This window comes from Orycteropus afer, unplaced genomic scaffold (assembly GCF_000298275.1).
Source record: "Orycteropus afer afer isolate SDZICR_OR568_19922 unplaced genomic scaffold, OryAfe1.0 scaffold00020, whole genome shotgun sequence".
NCBI classification, from domain to species: domain Eukaryota; kingdom Metazoa; phylum Chordata; class Mammalia; order Tubulidentata; family Orycteropodidae; genus Orycteropus; species Orycteropus afer.
The window spans coordinates 11,552,526-11,567,907 of record NW_006921607.1 but is presented as its reverse complement, the minus strand read 5'-3'; the positions used below and the strand labels follow the sequence as shown (position 1 = coordinate 11,567,907).

At 48.2% G+C, this 15,382-nt stretch overlaps 1 protein-coding gene across 1 annotated transcript in view; it reads right to left on the bottom strand.

The window, feature by feature from the left end:
- Window positions 1–647: 647 nt before the first annotated feature.
- Window positions 648–15,382, bottom strand: part of ERGIC3 (ERGIC and golgi 3) — a 17,199-nt gene continuing 2,464 nt past the window's right edge. The window contains exons 5-14 of the mRNA XM_007934601.2: window positions 8,886–8,979; window positions 7,604–7,769; window positions 7,410–7,467; window positions 3,690–3,704; window positions 3,031–3,062; window positions 2,052–2,148; window positions 1,893–1,957; window positions 1,063–1,199; window positions 917–972; window positions 648–727 (exon numbers count right to left, since the gene is read on the bottom strand). Of these exons, the coding sequence (XP_007932792.1) occupies window positions 648–727; window positions 917–972; window positions 1,063–1,199; window positions 1,893–1,957; window positions 2,052–2,148; window positions 3,031–3,062; window positions 3,690–3,704; window positions 7,410–7,467; window positions 7,604–7,769; window positions 8,886–8,979 (800 nt within the window). The remainder of the gene's footprint in view (window positions 728–916; window positions 973–1,062; window positions 1,200–1,892; window positions 1,958–2,051; window positions 2,149–3,030; window positions 3,063–3,689; window positions 3,705–7,409; window positions 7,468–7,603; window positions 7,770–8,885; window positions 8,980–15,382) is intronic.

Genomic DNA, 15,382 nt, shown 5'->3' with positions numbered 1-15,382 from the left:
CAGTTCTGTCTCCACCTAGGAGACTGCAGAGGATCTGGTTGACTCTTCTCTGCAACAAAAGACTGCAGGAGCTTGTTACAGAGCAGGGTCAGAGAGCACGAGAGGCCCAAATGACTTAAGTCCAGGGTGGCAGAGAGGGATCCCATTTTCAGCCTTCAGTGAAGAGGTAGCAAGCCCTGGCCTAACCCAGGGCCTTATTACCATCAAAGCAGGAGGCTTGTGAGCCTGGAGACTATCGTGGTTCCAGGGAGCTCACCCCTGAAAAGGTCTGACTGGGCCCCAAAGGCCAAAGCAGAGGAGAGACTGAGGACAGGGCTTGGGGTACCAGTCTGGTTAAACAGAGCCCTATTAGACAGGGCAGGCCCAGGAAGGGTTCCCAGAGGGCACCTGGGCCGTGATGCTGTCAATCCCAAGTGTCTTCCATATGATAGGGTGTTTGGTGTTCCCAAATCCCAGCCACACTGTTGGCTGATGAAGCCCCAAAGATCACACAGAGACCAGTAAGTACTATCACAACCAACAGATTTATCAACCTGGGGCTGAGACGACTCTGAGTAAGGTAGGTGGGGTAGGGTGGAAGAGGCTGGGGAAAAGGACCTATAAGGCCAAAGAGAAAAGAGAGCGGGAACAAGAGGAGGAAGGGGCAACTACGTTGTCTTCCCTAGATCAATTTTCTTCTGGATAGCTCGTGCAGAGTGGTAGATTAGTGAATCGATGAGTCCAGCCACTGGGGAGAGAAACAAGGGCTGGCACTGGCCCAATGGGGCCTTGGCTTAACTTCGAGGGCCAAGCCAACATCTCCCATTGGCTCTTGAGGTGCCATGGCTCCCTTCCCCCGCCACATATACCTGGAGGGTCCAGGCTTCATACTCCCCACTGCACCCTCCCACCCCCAAACAGATGCTCCTGAGCTTACCTGTAAACATGCCCCCAATGATAGCGCACACGCCCGTCAGGAAGTGCGTGAAGGACCTGGTAGAGGACGTAGGTGGGATAAGCAGGTACTTCTGCCCCTGCAGGCCTAGGCCCAGCCACCCCCCAGACACCCATTCCCACCCTCACCTGTGCTTCTCTGTCAGCTTTACCATCATGGGTGAGAGCTCGTAGAGTACGAAGACACCAGGAAGCCCCTGGTCACCCATTAGCCCGTTGGCGACCTTCTCATGTCTGGTCACGGAGAACTGATTTGTCCTCAGCACCTGGGATGGAAGAGGAGCCTGGGCCAGGGTCTACAAGGCTCCCAACCCCTGAGCCCTATCCCTGCTACTGACCCTTATCTTGTGCCCTGACACTGTGGAGGAAGAAAACAAGGCACCATGTTTCAACGAACACCGTAAGGCTTGGGAACCACCCCAGACCCCCTCTCCCAGGCTTGCTACCCAGCTTCCCATGCGGTCACCAGCTCTTTCCAGTTTGCCAATCCTAGCTACACTGGATCCACTCAAAGGCCCCAGATGAGACTCTGGGTCCAGGGATCATAAGCAACTCCCCGAGGCTGCACCAAGAGCTCCTGGCAAGGCTGGGCCTGACTTCCTCTGCCCGTCAGTTCCATGCATTCCACCACTCTGCTGAAATGTTGTCCCATAGGCCAATGCAGAAAGGGGCCCAGGAAGGTTCATGCCTGGCTAACCACCCCAACCCAGGCAGATCACAGAGGGAGAGGGAGGCAGGCAGATGGTGCTGGAGGAATGGAGGCAGTGTGGGCAAGTGTTTTAAAATCTGACAGAACCAGGACTGAACTTGAGCTGTGAGACCCTGGGGACATCATCAACTCTCTCTCAGAGCTCAGCTGTTCATCCATCCTATGTGGGTAAGATCAGCTCCTCTTCCCAGGTGGCTAAACTCCAGTGCCTGGGACCAAACAGGAAGTGATTAAACTCCCTTGGACTCACCTCCCCATCTACCTTCATGTACACTGTGGGTACCACCTTCACAAAGTACTGGAACATCATGGAGGCTGTAAGCAGAAGAGAGCACCAGACATGGGCACCAGATAGGGCTTTATAGTTGGGGGCTCTGAACCTGTCTGACCCTCCACCACCGGGTGGTACCTTGGGGTGCGGTGACATTGGTGCGGTCCAGGGGATTAACGATGCCTGGGTAGTCCTCTCCAAATGACAGGTGCTGGATGTAGTGGGTCATGTTGATCTGCAGGGAACACCAGCACCTGGGCCTCAGAGCACTTAGGGCCCTAACAGTCCTCAATACATCAAATGGCCTGCATTAGAGTAGCAGACGGGCCTGGGTCTGGGAAGAGGATGTGTGGAGACGCAGGGAGGGAGGAAAGGAAGGGCCTTGTCTTGGAGAAGTTATGAGCCCTAAGGGGTGAACTTGCCTGAGACAGGTATTCCACACTTTTTCCTAGGAACCTCCTCAGAGTCTGCAGGCTCCTAGGACTCCAGGGTTTATTTACTAAGGTACTGGCTTCATTCACATATTAGCAAACACAAGCGCCGGCCCTGCGTGGCAGGTGCTAGCTTTGCCTGGAGGCCCAGGGCTGGAGAGGTCCCAGATCTCCCAGCTCCACTCCTATCCTGTGCTAATCAATAGTGACTCAGCCACTAGTGACATCGTGAAAAACACAAATCTAAATAAGCCATAACTCTGCTTAAAATATGTCAGCACTTCCCCCTTTCTCTTAGGAAAAAGACCCAACTTTTCAGCGTGGCCTCTGAGTCCTGTGTGCTCTGGTCCCTGCCAACCCCTTCAGCCTCATCTCGTGCTCTCGCCCCTACCTCCTGATCTCCTGGCTCCAGCCACACCTGCCCTGTCACGTCCTTAGAAGTGCCACACTCCTTCCTGACCTTGCCGTGAGGTCTCCTCTTGCCTAAGATGCTCTTGCCAACCCCCTCCCCTGCCTCCAGCCTAGATCTCAGTTCAAAGGTCACCCCCAGCTGCTTACCCCTCAGACTGGGTCCCCTCTCAGAACATGGTATATTTTTATCTGCTTCCCCCATTGCAGGACAACCCTATGGAGAAATGAAGGCCGACCTCCCACTCCCACCCACCCTCGTTTCCACTGGTACATACGTTGTCAAGGCCAAAGCTCTGCAAGTCATGGACTAGGAGAGAAGAGGAGGTGTCATTAGGTGGGGCAGGACTGGTCTGGCTTCCTCAGGGCCCTCGCTCAGGCTTCTTGCCCTTCTCCCTGTGGCGTGTGACCCGCTGGGTGGTTCCTCCACCCCTCATTCACCCTCCAGCCTTGTACCTCCTGGCCCTGTGCGAGGGCAGCCAGCAAAGGTCTGCCTCAGGCTTGTGTGAAAGTCTATCTAGGGAGCCCTTTATGGCGTATCTCCAGCCCCCACTCTCTAAGCCCATCTGCATCTTAGGAAACAAAAGCCTTTGATTTTGGTCTCTCATTCACTGGAGCTGATGGCAAACTGCAGAATCCCAGTGTGAGGTGGGCCTGAGCCTGCTGTCCCAAGTTCTTTCCCCGACTCCTCTGCTCCCACCCTCAGAGCCCCCCGAGGGAATCTCACGGGCACCTTGTGCCACCTGCTCCAGAACAAGTTCTTCCTGCCCTCTATTGCGATGGCAAGAAATTCTGCCTCAAGGCTATGGCCCACTGCTTTGTATAGTCACCCAGCAGCCAGGCCAGAGAAGACCACCCCCATCCCCGACCCATCCAAACCACCCCCCATCCTGGGAGGCAGGCTGCCCAGAAGTGGGGATTTGGCCCCGTCACTTACTCTCCACAGCATGTACTGCAGCATGGGTGAGGGAAGGGGAGAGAGGGGAGGAGGAGAAAAAGATTCAGAACTTCACAATGAGAACCACAGAGCGAGGTATGTGGTAGGAGGGAGGGCTGGGGCTGTACAGCAGAGCAGAGCAGGGGAGACTCAGAGGACTGGCTAGGTCTACCTTTGGCCTGGCTCTGAAGCAGACTCAACATCTCAATCCCCCCACCTGCTCCCCAAGCCTTCCAGACACAGGCCCCATGCTCTGTGGGGCTGAAACACTCCTGCCTTGACAACAAGGTACAGCCCCCACTAGTAGGCCTCTTTCTGGTCCTTTCTTCAAGGGAGGCCTTCTATGACCAGAGAACAGTGCAAGAGGGCCTGGGGGCAGAAGTATGGTGGCCCAAGAATGAAAGACCTAGAGCTCATGGAGCCCCTTTCCTAGTTGTGTGACCTTGGGCAAATCACTTGCTTTCTCTGGACCTCAGTGTTTTCGCAAAGGGTGATCCTGAGGGCCAGGTAGGAGCAAAGAGGGGAAAGTACTTGGTAAACTTTGCAATATAAGAGATCATCTACTTCCTTCCCCCACCCAAAACAAAAACATTGACAAGGAAGTCACAGACCAGTCCCAGGTCCTCAGTGCAGTCAGAGCTCTGGCCTTAAGCAATAGTGAAACTGCGTTTTGACCATCCTCTGGGCTACAGAGCACCCCTTGCACTGGAATTTAGGACTCTGCCAAAAGCCCCAGGAGATGGGTGCTGCTGCCTCCAGCCACTACCACCTAATGAGTGTCTACAAGGCCTTGTGCACTTGATGATCATCAGCTCGACAATGATCATCTTCCCACAATCCCAGAGGCACCACTCTTCCATCAGGCCCCTCTGAGTACAGAGGGACCTCCGCAGCTCAGCAAGGTTCTTCAGAACCACCTACCAGCCCCTCCCCAACACTTAGCCTGACTCACATAAACTGCCTTAAAGATCAGCAAGGCTGTCTATCGGACCCTTTACTCCTACTGACCTCAGTCACTGACAAGCCCAGGATGGCTAGGTCCTCTCAGTCCCTGGACTCTATTGTCACACGGCTCTGTACATCCTCTAAAATGGTCTTCTTACTCATTCACCAGCAAAACCCCTGTTACCTTCAACCACTAAACATTCCCTTTACCTTTTTACTCCAACAACCTGGCTGTTCCCTGAGGGCACTACTTCCCTTGCTGCTGTAGCTGTCAGATGCCACTGTATCGCTTCCAACTCACAGTGACCCTGCGCACAACCGGACAAAACACTGCCTGGTCCTGCGCCATCCTCACAAGCGTTGCTATGCTGAGCCCATTGTTGCAGCCACTGTGACAATCCATCTCGTTAAGGGTCTTCCTCTTTTTCACTGAGCCTCTGCTTTCCCAAGCATGATGTCCTTCTCCAGGGACTGCTCCCTCCCGAGAACATGTCCAAAGAACCTGAGATGAAATCTCGCCATCTGCGCTTGTAAGGAACATTCTGTCTGTACTTCTTTCAAGACAGATTTTTTCGTTCTTCTGGCAGTCCATGGAGTATTCAATATTCTTTGCCAACACTGTAATTCAAAGGCATCAATTCTTCTCTAGTCTACCTTACTCAATCTCCCTTGCAGCCCCTTCAAAGAGTCACTGTATTCTCTCCCATACCCATTCTCCTCCTTGGCCTAAGCTTTGTCATTAACAATAACTACGCTCTCTCTTCCCATAATTTCACCTTGACTCTCATTTACTTTCCCCTTACATCCACTGGCAACTCCTCTCAGCCCTACCTTCAAAGTGAACTCAGAACCCAATCATTTCTCACCACCTCTATTATCACTGTGGTCCAAGTCCTATCATCTTTTGCCTGGGTTGGTTATTTCAATAGCCTCCTAACTGGCCTCTCTAATTTTGTCTCTCACCTTGCCACAGTCTTAAACAGAGCAGCCAGAGTGCTATTTACTTTTCAAAGTAAGTCAGACTATGTACCACTACTTCAAAGCCCTAAAAGGCTCCTATTTCACACAGAATAAAAGTCCAAGTGCCTACAGTGACCTTCCAGGCCCCATGTGACATAGTCCATTACCCCTCTCACCTCTTTCTCAGCCATTCTCCTCTGCTCCAGCCACCCTGACTTTCTCCTTGTTCTTTGAACATGCCAAGTACATTCTCGCCTTAGGGATTTGCACTTACTCTTCTGCTTACAACACTCCAGACATCCACATGCTGCCACCCTCGCTTTCTCAGGGTCTTTGCTCAAATATCACCCCATCAGTGAGCCCTTCCCCGACCACTCTAAATGAAACAGCACACAGACACACCTTCCCACTCCAGCCCCTTGCCACCATCAGATTCACCCTGCTTTTTTCCTGTCCCTATTTCTGATTACCATCTGATAGACCACATATTTATTTATTTATTGTTAATTGTGCTTTGGGTGCAAATTTACAAAGCAGATTTGTTTTACATTCAACAGTTCATGCACATTTGATTTCACAGCCCCAACTACAATCCCCAACCATAATACAACTCTCCTCCCCTCTCCATGCGACTACCCCCTCCCTGTGCCCTTCTTATTTGTGCATTCCTGTCTGTCCAGCTTTCCCTCTATGTGAATGCCACCCCTCTGATGTCTCATGGCTGGCTGCTCGAAGGGGTGCATCTACGTAGGGAAGGTGGGTGCATCTCCCTGGGTAGGTGTTCTACGTGTCGGTCTTTCTACTATTGGGCTGAGAGCCAATCCACAGAAGTAAGTCCATTTCTAGGCCCAATAGATAGCCCGGGGCCATAGTCTCAGGGGTTCTACCAATCTCTATCTGACCAGTAATTCTAGTAATTTTTTGTTATACCACATATTTTATATGTCTGCTTATTGTCTGTTTTTTTTACTAGAATAGTTTAAGGGCAAGAACTCTTGTTTTATTTGCTGGTATATCTTGAGCACCTAAAGTAGCACCTGGCAGAGAAAGTGATTACCGAATATCTAGTGAATGAATGTGGAGCTCTGGTAGTATAGTGCCTAAGTGACTTGACTGCTAACCAGGAGGCTAGCTAATCACCAGCCACTCCTCGGAAGGTTGGGCGATCTACTTCCGTAGTGATACTGCCTTGGAAACCCAAGGAGGGGTTGCTATGAGTTGGGTCCGACTTGACAGTACGTAACAACAACAACAACAACAGTGAATGAATGAGAAGAAATTTCATTTATTTATCCTAACAACCCTATGAGGTAGGTACTAGTCTCATTATCATTTTATAGAGGAAGTAACAAGTAGGGCACATTACTTCCCAAATAAGATACAGCTTGGGAGTGGCAAACTGTGGCTTCCAACCCAGCTCTGCTTCCCCCAAAGCCTCACACAAGGTCCTCTGATATTGGAGGGTCCCACTCACCAGGTGCCTCCTATAAGCCAGGCTTGGTGTGAAGGGCATGCAGTGTATTACCTCATTTAATGTGCACAACCACCCTGAGATGAGTACTATCATCATCATTTCATAAAGGAAGAAAGTGAGCCTCAAAAAGATTAAGAACCTTTGTCACACAGCCAGCATGAATGACACTGGCATCTAGCCCCGGTCGTCTGGCTCCTCAGCCTGTGCTCTTAACCACGGTGCCCAAGCGCTGCCTGAGGCGGTGTGCTCTAGACCACAGACAGAAGGCTATCAGGCAGGTGAAGGGGCGCTCACACTCCCCAAGGGTCTCTCCCTCCCCTGGCTGATGTGGGATCACTCACCGTGCACGTGGGACTGCTGGAAGCTCTTCCCAGGGGCAAAATGGAAGTTTCCGGCCACCTGTAGGGGATTTCCCTCTCATTCTCTAGCCGTGCTCTCCCTTTCCGAGGGCCAGAGTGGGCCCATGATTCACAGTGGAGCTCCCCCAGCCCAGCTCCGTCCAGCTGGCCCAACCCTGCCTTGGTCCTTCCTGTACCTTGTTGACTTCCAAGAAGCCGTACACCTGGCAGCCTTCGTTCTTCTGCTCCTGCATCTTCTGGCTGAAGCCCTCTCGCCGGCACTGCTCAATAGTGTCTGGGTTCTTGAAGGCCCAGCCTCGACGGCGATACGCCTCCCTCACATCCTCGCAGGTGTTACAGCACCTGTGGGAGAGGGGTGAGGCATGCGCGTGTCAGATGGGCAGGAACACAGTGCTAACACCATGGGAGACAGGGCCCGAGCAGCTCCACCTGCTGCCTCTGCTACCCTCATCCCTGACTGCCAGATCTTCTCAAAGTGACAGGGCGACTGTTTAAAATGTGTACTTCCAGGCCCCACTTCAGACCTGTTGAATCGAATCAGCTTCTCAGGGGTTAGAGCCTGGGAAAGTGCTTTTACATAATAGCTTCTTATCGTTGTTACGTACCATCGAGTCAGTTCCAAATCACAGTGACCCCATATAAACAGAATGAAACACTGCCTGGTCCTGCACCATCCTCACAATCTGTGCTATGCTTAAGCCCATCATCGTAGCCACTGTGTCAATTCATCTCATTGAGCGTTTTTTTCACTGACCCTCTACTTTACCAAGCATGATATCCTTCTCCAAGGACTGGTCCCTTCCAACAGTATGACCAAAGCACATAATGTTGTTGTTGTTGTTGTTATGAGCCATCGAGCCGGACCCGACTCATAGCGACCCCTCCTTGGGTTTCCGAGGCAGTATCACTACGGAAGTAGATTGCCCCCATCTTCCTTCCGAGGAGTGGCTGGTGGGTTTGAACCACCAGCCTTCTGGTTAGCAGTCAAGTGCCTTAAGCACTATGCTACCAGAGCTCATAATAGCAGTTGTCATATATTGAGGACTTAATCTTTCTGGGCCATCTGTCTCAGTGCTTCACATACGTTATATGTTTAAATCCTTACATGACCCTTGTAAGGAAGATACTCTTATCTCCCGTCACATAGAAAAGTTACAAGGCTTGCCCCAAGGACACAGAGGTGAAGCCCAGGTGGTCAGACACCTCTGAATCACTTCTCTAGGCAGGAGAGCAGGGACCATACTTCAGCCGGGTCCCTAGGTCTCTACTTCCCAGGCAGGGCCTGGGCACAGAGCCTAAGTCACTCCTATAAGGATCAATGACTGAGGAATGCATCCCACTTCCTCTAAATTCTTGGCCTGCCCTCCCCACCTGCCACAGAATCCAGTGGAGACTGAGGCTGGCTGACAGATGTGCCTGATGGGGACCCTGCCCCCCTACCCCCAGGACCTGGCTTACTTGATGTCTTCTGTCTCAGCACCATAGCAGCTCTCACAACGATCAGGGTCCAGGGAGTCGGGGTCAAACACCTTTACCTCAACTTTCCCGAGCTCTAAGAAGAGGGCAGAGGTAGAGGCAGACACATCGGCTTGGGGCAGACACAGTAAATGTGCAACATGCACCTCTCCACAGGCCCCCTGGGCTTGGGTGGGATAGAAGTCATAACAGCTATTTATACCATGTGCCATGTACACAATGTGTGAGACACTAAGCATTTTCAGATGTGTATTATTTCTCTCAATAAAAGTAACAGTAATACAACAATTACAGTAAATAGTCAAAGATTAGCTGGCTATAGATCACTGTACTTAATATACATTTTCTCCTTTCACCCCACAGAGACTCAGGAAGGTAGGTGTTATGCCCATTTTATTTGAGAAGATGCAGAGGCTCAGACTTGAGAAGTGACTTTGCCCAATGCAGCATAAGGGGCAGGCTCCAGCCTTCACCACTTCACTCTGGTGCCTCTCCCCATGCCTCTCCCTCTGCACCAGGCTCCTCCTCTAACACTATTGTTGTCAGGTGTTGCTGAGTCAATTTAGGCTCATATTGACCCATGTGACACAGCAGAACTACCTTACAGGATTTCCTATGCAGTAATCTTCATGGGAACAGATTGCCAGGTCTTTGTCCATGGAGCCACTGGGTGGGATCAAACCTCCAACCTTTCTGGTTAGCAGCTGAGCACTTATCTGGCCTTCTTTCTAATAATGCTCACTAAAAAACTCACTGCCGTCAAGTTGGATCTGACTCACAGCGACCCCTCCTTGGGCTTCCGAGGTGGTATCACTACAGAAGTAGATTGCCCAATCTTCCTTCCAAGGAGTGGCTGGTGGGTCTAATAATGCTACCCCATCCTAATTCTTGGAAGCTCTGGTGGCATAATGCCTAAGGCACTTGACTGCTAACCAGTTTAAACCCACCAGCCACTCCTCAAAAGGAAAGCTGGGCAATCTACTTCTGTAGTGATACCGCCTCAGAAACCCAAGGAGGGGTCACTATAAGTCAGATCCAATTCAACAGCAATGAGTTTTTGTTTTTTTTTTTAACCCCAATTCTTAGAAGCTCTGGTGGCCCAGTGCCTAAAGCATCTGACTATTTTGACTATATCTGACTATTTTCTTGAAACTTTTATTGAAGACTGGTGGTTCAAACCCACCATCTGCTCCGTGGAAGGAAGATGGGGCAATCTAATTCTGTAAAGATTACTGCCTTGCAAAACCAATGGGGGTCGCTATGAGTCAGAATCAACTCAATGGCAGTGGGTTCATCCTAATTCTTGATGATTTCAATATTTAATACCTTGACTTTCTACCCTCTAGTAATCTTTTTACTTTGTCATCCCACCTCAGCCACTCATTTCTACGCTCACATCTAGACCGTGTCATTATCAATAAGCACAAGTCTTCCAAAACTCAGTTTCAAATATTCCAATCTTCAACTAGTGATGCTTATTTTTCCAGTTCACTATCTCTAGTATTCAGAATCCACCAATTCTTTAATGATACTATCACACCTTTACGTACTCACTTCCCTCATCTGCCTTAAATTCCATGGTCCACTCTTATAATTATTCACTTGCACACACCCACAATTCATCTTTCCATTCTCCCTTCATTGTACCAGCCTAGCAAAAACCCAAACCCTAGTTAAATTCAACTCTCTGTTCCTACTTTTTGCCTATAGCTGCCCTCAATTCTAGCCAGTGCACTCTCCCAATCTCTAAGATGATTAATTTATACTTTCTTCAATCTTTTTAAGAAGCTCTGGTGGGACTGTGGTTAAAGCATTAAGCTGCTAACCAAAAGGCTCGCAGTACAAACCCGACAGCCACTCTGCGGGAGAAAAATGAGGTAGGCTGCTTCTGTAAAGATTTACAGCCTTGGAAATCCTATGAGGCAGTTCTACTCTGTGCTATAAGCTTACTATGAGTCAGAATTGATTGATGGCAGTGGTGGTGGGTGGTCCTAGCTCCTTAAGTCTCCAAAACCAACTCCTTTTCTTTGCTTTTACCTAATGACCTTGCTTTCAATTTCCATAAGAAAAGGGAAGCAATCCAACTTCACTTGATCTCACCATCAAATCTACTCCCCAACCCACATTCTCCTCCAGCCCCAAATCCAAACAGTTTTCTTACAGCAAAAGTCCTTGAAACCTCATCCATGCTGGACTTCACAACTTCCTTTTCTGCTCTTTGATCAGATTTTTATCCTGACAGTACTGAAAATATTCCTTGCAAGGTCTCCAGTGTCCTGTGTGTTGCCAGTTGCAATGGTCAAGTCCCATTCCTCCTCTTAACTAGACCTAAGTAACCTCTGACACAATGGCTCACTTTTCTTGAAACTTTTCACTTCGCTTCTGAGACATCTCTTGGTTCTCTTCTACCTCAATGGCTAATCCCTCTCAATGTTCCTTTCTGGATCCTCATTTCCTGACTTCTAAATGTTGGTGGGCCCAGGGTACAGATCTCAGACCCTCTCCTCTACCTACAGTCACTCCTTGGATTTGAACATTTAGTCTGATAGCTTTTAATAAATCTATATGCAGGTAACTCCAAAACTTATTTCTCCAGCCCTACTCCTCTAAAGTCCAGACTTGAACATCCAATTGCCTCCTTAATACCACTTGGGTATAAAAGAGGCATCTCAAATTTAATATGCCTCAACCTGATATCCCCAAAATCCTGATCTTCCCCTGCGGGACCCAGCATCTAAGACTTCCCCAATAATCCCCACTTTTGGTATTCACCCATGGTGTATTCCCCTCCCCTAATGAATAGAGCTGACTTGTGTAACTACTAATACATTGCAGAAATGATGGTGTGCAGCTTCTGAGGTTAGGTCATAAGCTGAGGGCTTCACTTTGCTCTCTTGGATCACTCGCAGAGGGGGAAGCCAGCTTCTGTATCATGAGGATGCTTAAGCAGCCTTATAGAGATGCCCATGTGGTGAGGCACTGAGGTGTTCCGCCAACAGCCATGGAAGTACCTCTCACAGAAGCAGATCCTTTAGCCCCAGTCAAGCCTTCGGATGACTGCAACTCCAGCCAACAGCTTGACTGCAACCTCCTAAGAGACCCTGAGCTAAAACCACCTAACCAAACCACTCCTGAATTCCTAACCCACAGAAACTGTACAAAAAATAAATGTTTGTTGTTTTAAGTCATTAATTTTTGGGGTAATGTGTGACATAGCCGTGGTTATCTGATGTCCTCCCCAACCTGTTCCCCTCAAAAAAAAAAAAAAACCTCTTTCCCTTCCTCTGGTCATCCTCATCTCAAGTCATTCTTTTGGCTCAGGCCAAAGTCTTGGAATCAACCTTGACTTTGACTTCTTACACCCTATTTCCAATTCTGCAGCAAATTCTGTTGGTTCTAGCAACAAATGCTGGTGAGATGTGAGAAGATTAGAAGACTTATCCACCACTGGTGGGACTGTAAAATGTGGTTCACACATACAACCACTACAGAAAACAGTAAGGTGCTTCCTCAGAAAACTAGAAATACACCTACCTTAAGTCAGCACTTCTAAGGATATACCCTTGGGGTCTAACAGTAATGACATGAACAGATATGTGCACACCTATGGTCACTGCAGCACTGTTCACAATAGCAAAAAGATGGCAACATCCTAAGTGTCTGTCAATGGATGAATGGATACACAAAATGTGGTTCATACATATAACAGAATACTACACAACCATCAAGAATAATGAAGAGCACACAAAACATCTTACAATATGGATGAATCTAGAAGACATTACGTTGAGTGAAATGTCAGTTACAAAAGGACAAATACTGTATGCTCTCACTTTTATAAAAAACAAGGATACATATATAGGAGCTCTGGTGGCACAGTGCCTAAGGCATTTGATTGCTAACCAGAAGGCTGGCAGTTCAAACCCCCCAACCACTCCTTGGAAGGAAGATGGGGCAATCTATTTCCATAGTGATACTGCCTCAGAAACCCAAGGAGGGTCACTATGAGTTGGATTAGACTCCACGGCAGTGAGTAAGTGAGTGAGATACAGATATAGAGAGCAACACTTATTTGTGGTTACCAGGAATGAGCTGGGGAGGAATCATTCTCTAGAGAGTAGACATTTCTTATTTTTGGTGATGGGAAAGTTAATACTGAATGTGGGTAAAGTGAACTTAGCTAAGCCAAGGTAAATGATGTCATTAAGATGTACATAAGAAAAAAAAGGATGTTTGGGTACATACTATGGCATATACAAGTCTGCATCAACAACCAAAAATATACGTGTGGATACGTGTGTGTATATGTGTCTAAGTATATAAATACATATACATGTGTGTGTAAGTATGGGCGTGGTGTTGTTATGTTATGAGTTGGACCTGACTCATAGCGACCCCTCCTCAGGTTTCCAAGGCAGTATCACTATGGAAGTAGACTGCCCCATCTTCCTTCTGAGGAGTGGCTGGTGGGTTTGAGCCGCCAGCCTTCTGGTTAGCAGTCAAGTGCCTTATGCACTAAGCTACCAGAGCTCCCAGCCTTCTAGTATGGGGTATATATGTTGGTGTTAGATGCTGTCGAGTCGTTTCCGACTCATAGTGACTCCAGGCACAGCAGAACGAAACACTGGCCCGATCCCACGCCAGCTCCATGATCCCTGCTATACTTGAGCCCATCATCGCAGCCACTGGGTCAATCCATCTCGTTGAAGGCCTCCCCCTGTTTCATTGACCCTCCACCCTACCAAGCATGACATCCTTCTCCAGGGAATGGTCCCTTCTTACAACATGACCAAAATAGGTGACACGAAGTCTGGCCATTCTTCCTTCCAAGGAGCATTCTGGCTGCACTTCCTCCAGGACAGATCTGTCAGTTTTTTCAGCAGTCCATGGTACTTTCAGCATTCATCACCAGCACCACAACTCAAAAGCATTCAACTCTTCTTTGGTCTTCCTTATTCATTGTCCAGCTCTCACATGCATACAAGGCAACTGGAAATATCATGGCTTGTGTCAGGCGCACCTTAGTACTCAAGGAGACAGCCTTGCTCCTCAGCACTTGAAATAGTTCCTTCACGCTTGACTTTCCCAATGCTACACGTCGTCTAATGTCCTGACTGCTGCTTCCATTGGCATTGATTGTAGAACCAAGCAACGTGAATTCTTTGACAACCTCAATCTTCTCTCCATTGATTGTGATGCTGCTCATTGGTCCAGTTGTGAGGATTTTTGTTTTCTTTATACTGAGACGTAATCCATACTGCAGATTGTATTCTTCAACCTTCATCAATAAGTGCCTCAAGTCATCCTCACTTTCAGCAAGCAAAGTTTTACTGTCTGTGTATCTCAGGTTGTTAATGATTCTTCCTCCTATCCTGATGCCACGTTTTTCTTCATATAGTCCAGCTTCTCGGATTATTCACTCAGCATATAGATTGAATAAGTGTGGGGAAAGGATACAACCCTGATGCACTCCTTTCTTGATTTTAAACCATGTAGTGTCCCCTTGTTCTGTTCAAACGACAGCCTCCTGGTCAAGGTATAGGTTCCTCATGAGTACAATCAAGTGTTCGGGAATTCCCATTCTTCACAATGTTATCCATAATTTGTCATGATCCACACAATCAAATGCCTTTGCATATTCAATAAAACACAAATAAACATCTTTCAGGTATTCTTTGCCTTGAGCTGAGATTCATCTGACAACATCTATGATATCCCTTGTTCCACATCCTCTTCTGAATCCAGCTTGCACCTCTGGAAGTTCTCTGTCAATATACTGCTGCAACCGTTTTTGAATTATCTTCAGTAAGATCTTACTATTGTTGTTGTTGTTGTTATATGCTGTCAAGTCGGCCCCTACTCATAGCGACCCCTCCTTGGGTTTCCGAGGCAGTATCACTACGGAAGTAGGGTTGCCCAACCTTCCTTCCGAGGAGTGGCTGGTGGGTTTGAACCACCAGCCTTCTGGTTAGCAGTCAAGTGCCTTAGACACTATGCTACCAGAGCTCCTAAGATCTTACTAGGGGTATATATATGTATGTGTAAATGCATATATGTATGTACATGCACATATATTCATATTTATAAATAAGCACATAAGGGGTACAGTTATGGAATTTGTTAGATATAACCAAATAACTCACAGGATTGGTTTTCTGGATTTGAAAGTTTAGGATTATAGTCTCATGGGACAACTCGGTCAACTGGCATAATGAAGTTCATAAAGTTTATGTCATACATCCCAGGACGGTGATTAACATTTGCAGTCTTAAAAGCTTGCAAGTGACCATCTAATGCACAACTATAGGTCTCTCTTCATCCAGAGCAAAAGAGAAAGAAGGTAACCCAAGACTCTGAGAAGAAAATTGTATATAAGACTGCCTAAATGATGGGGAGGAAGTGGGAGGGGATCTGCTGCATTGTAAATTTTGGTCAATGACATGAGACAAAGTATATGTGAACTGCTGTATGAAAAGTGA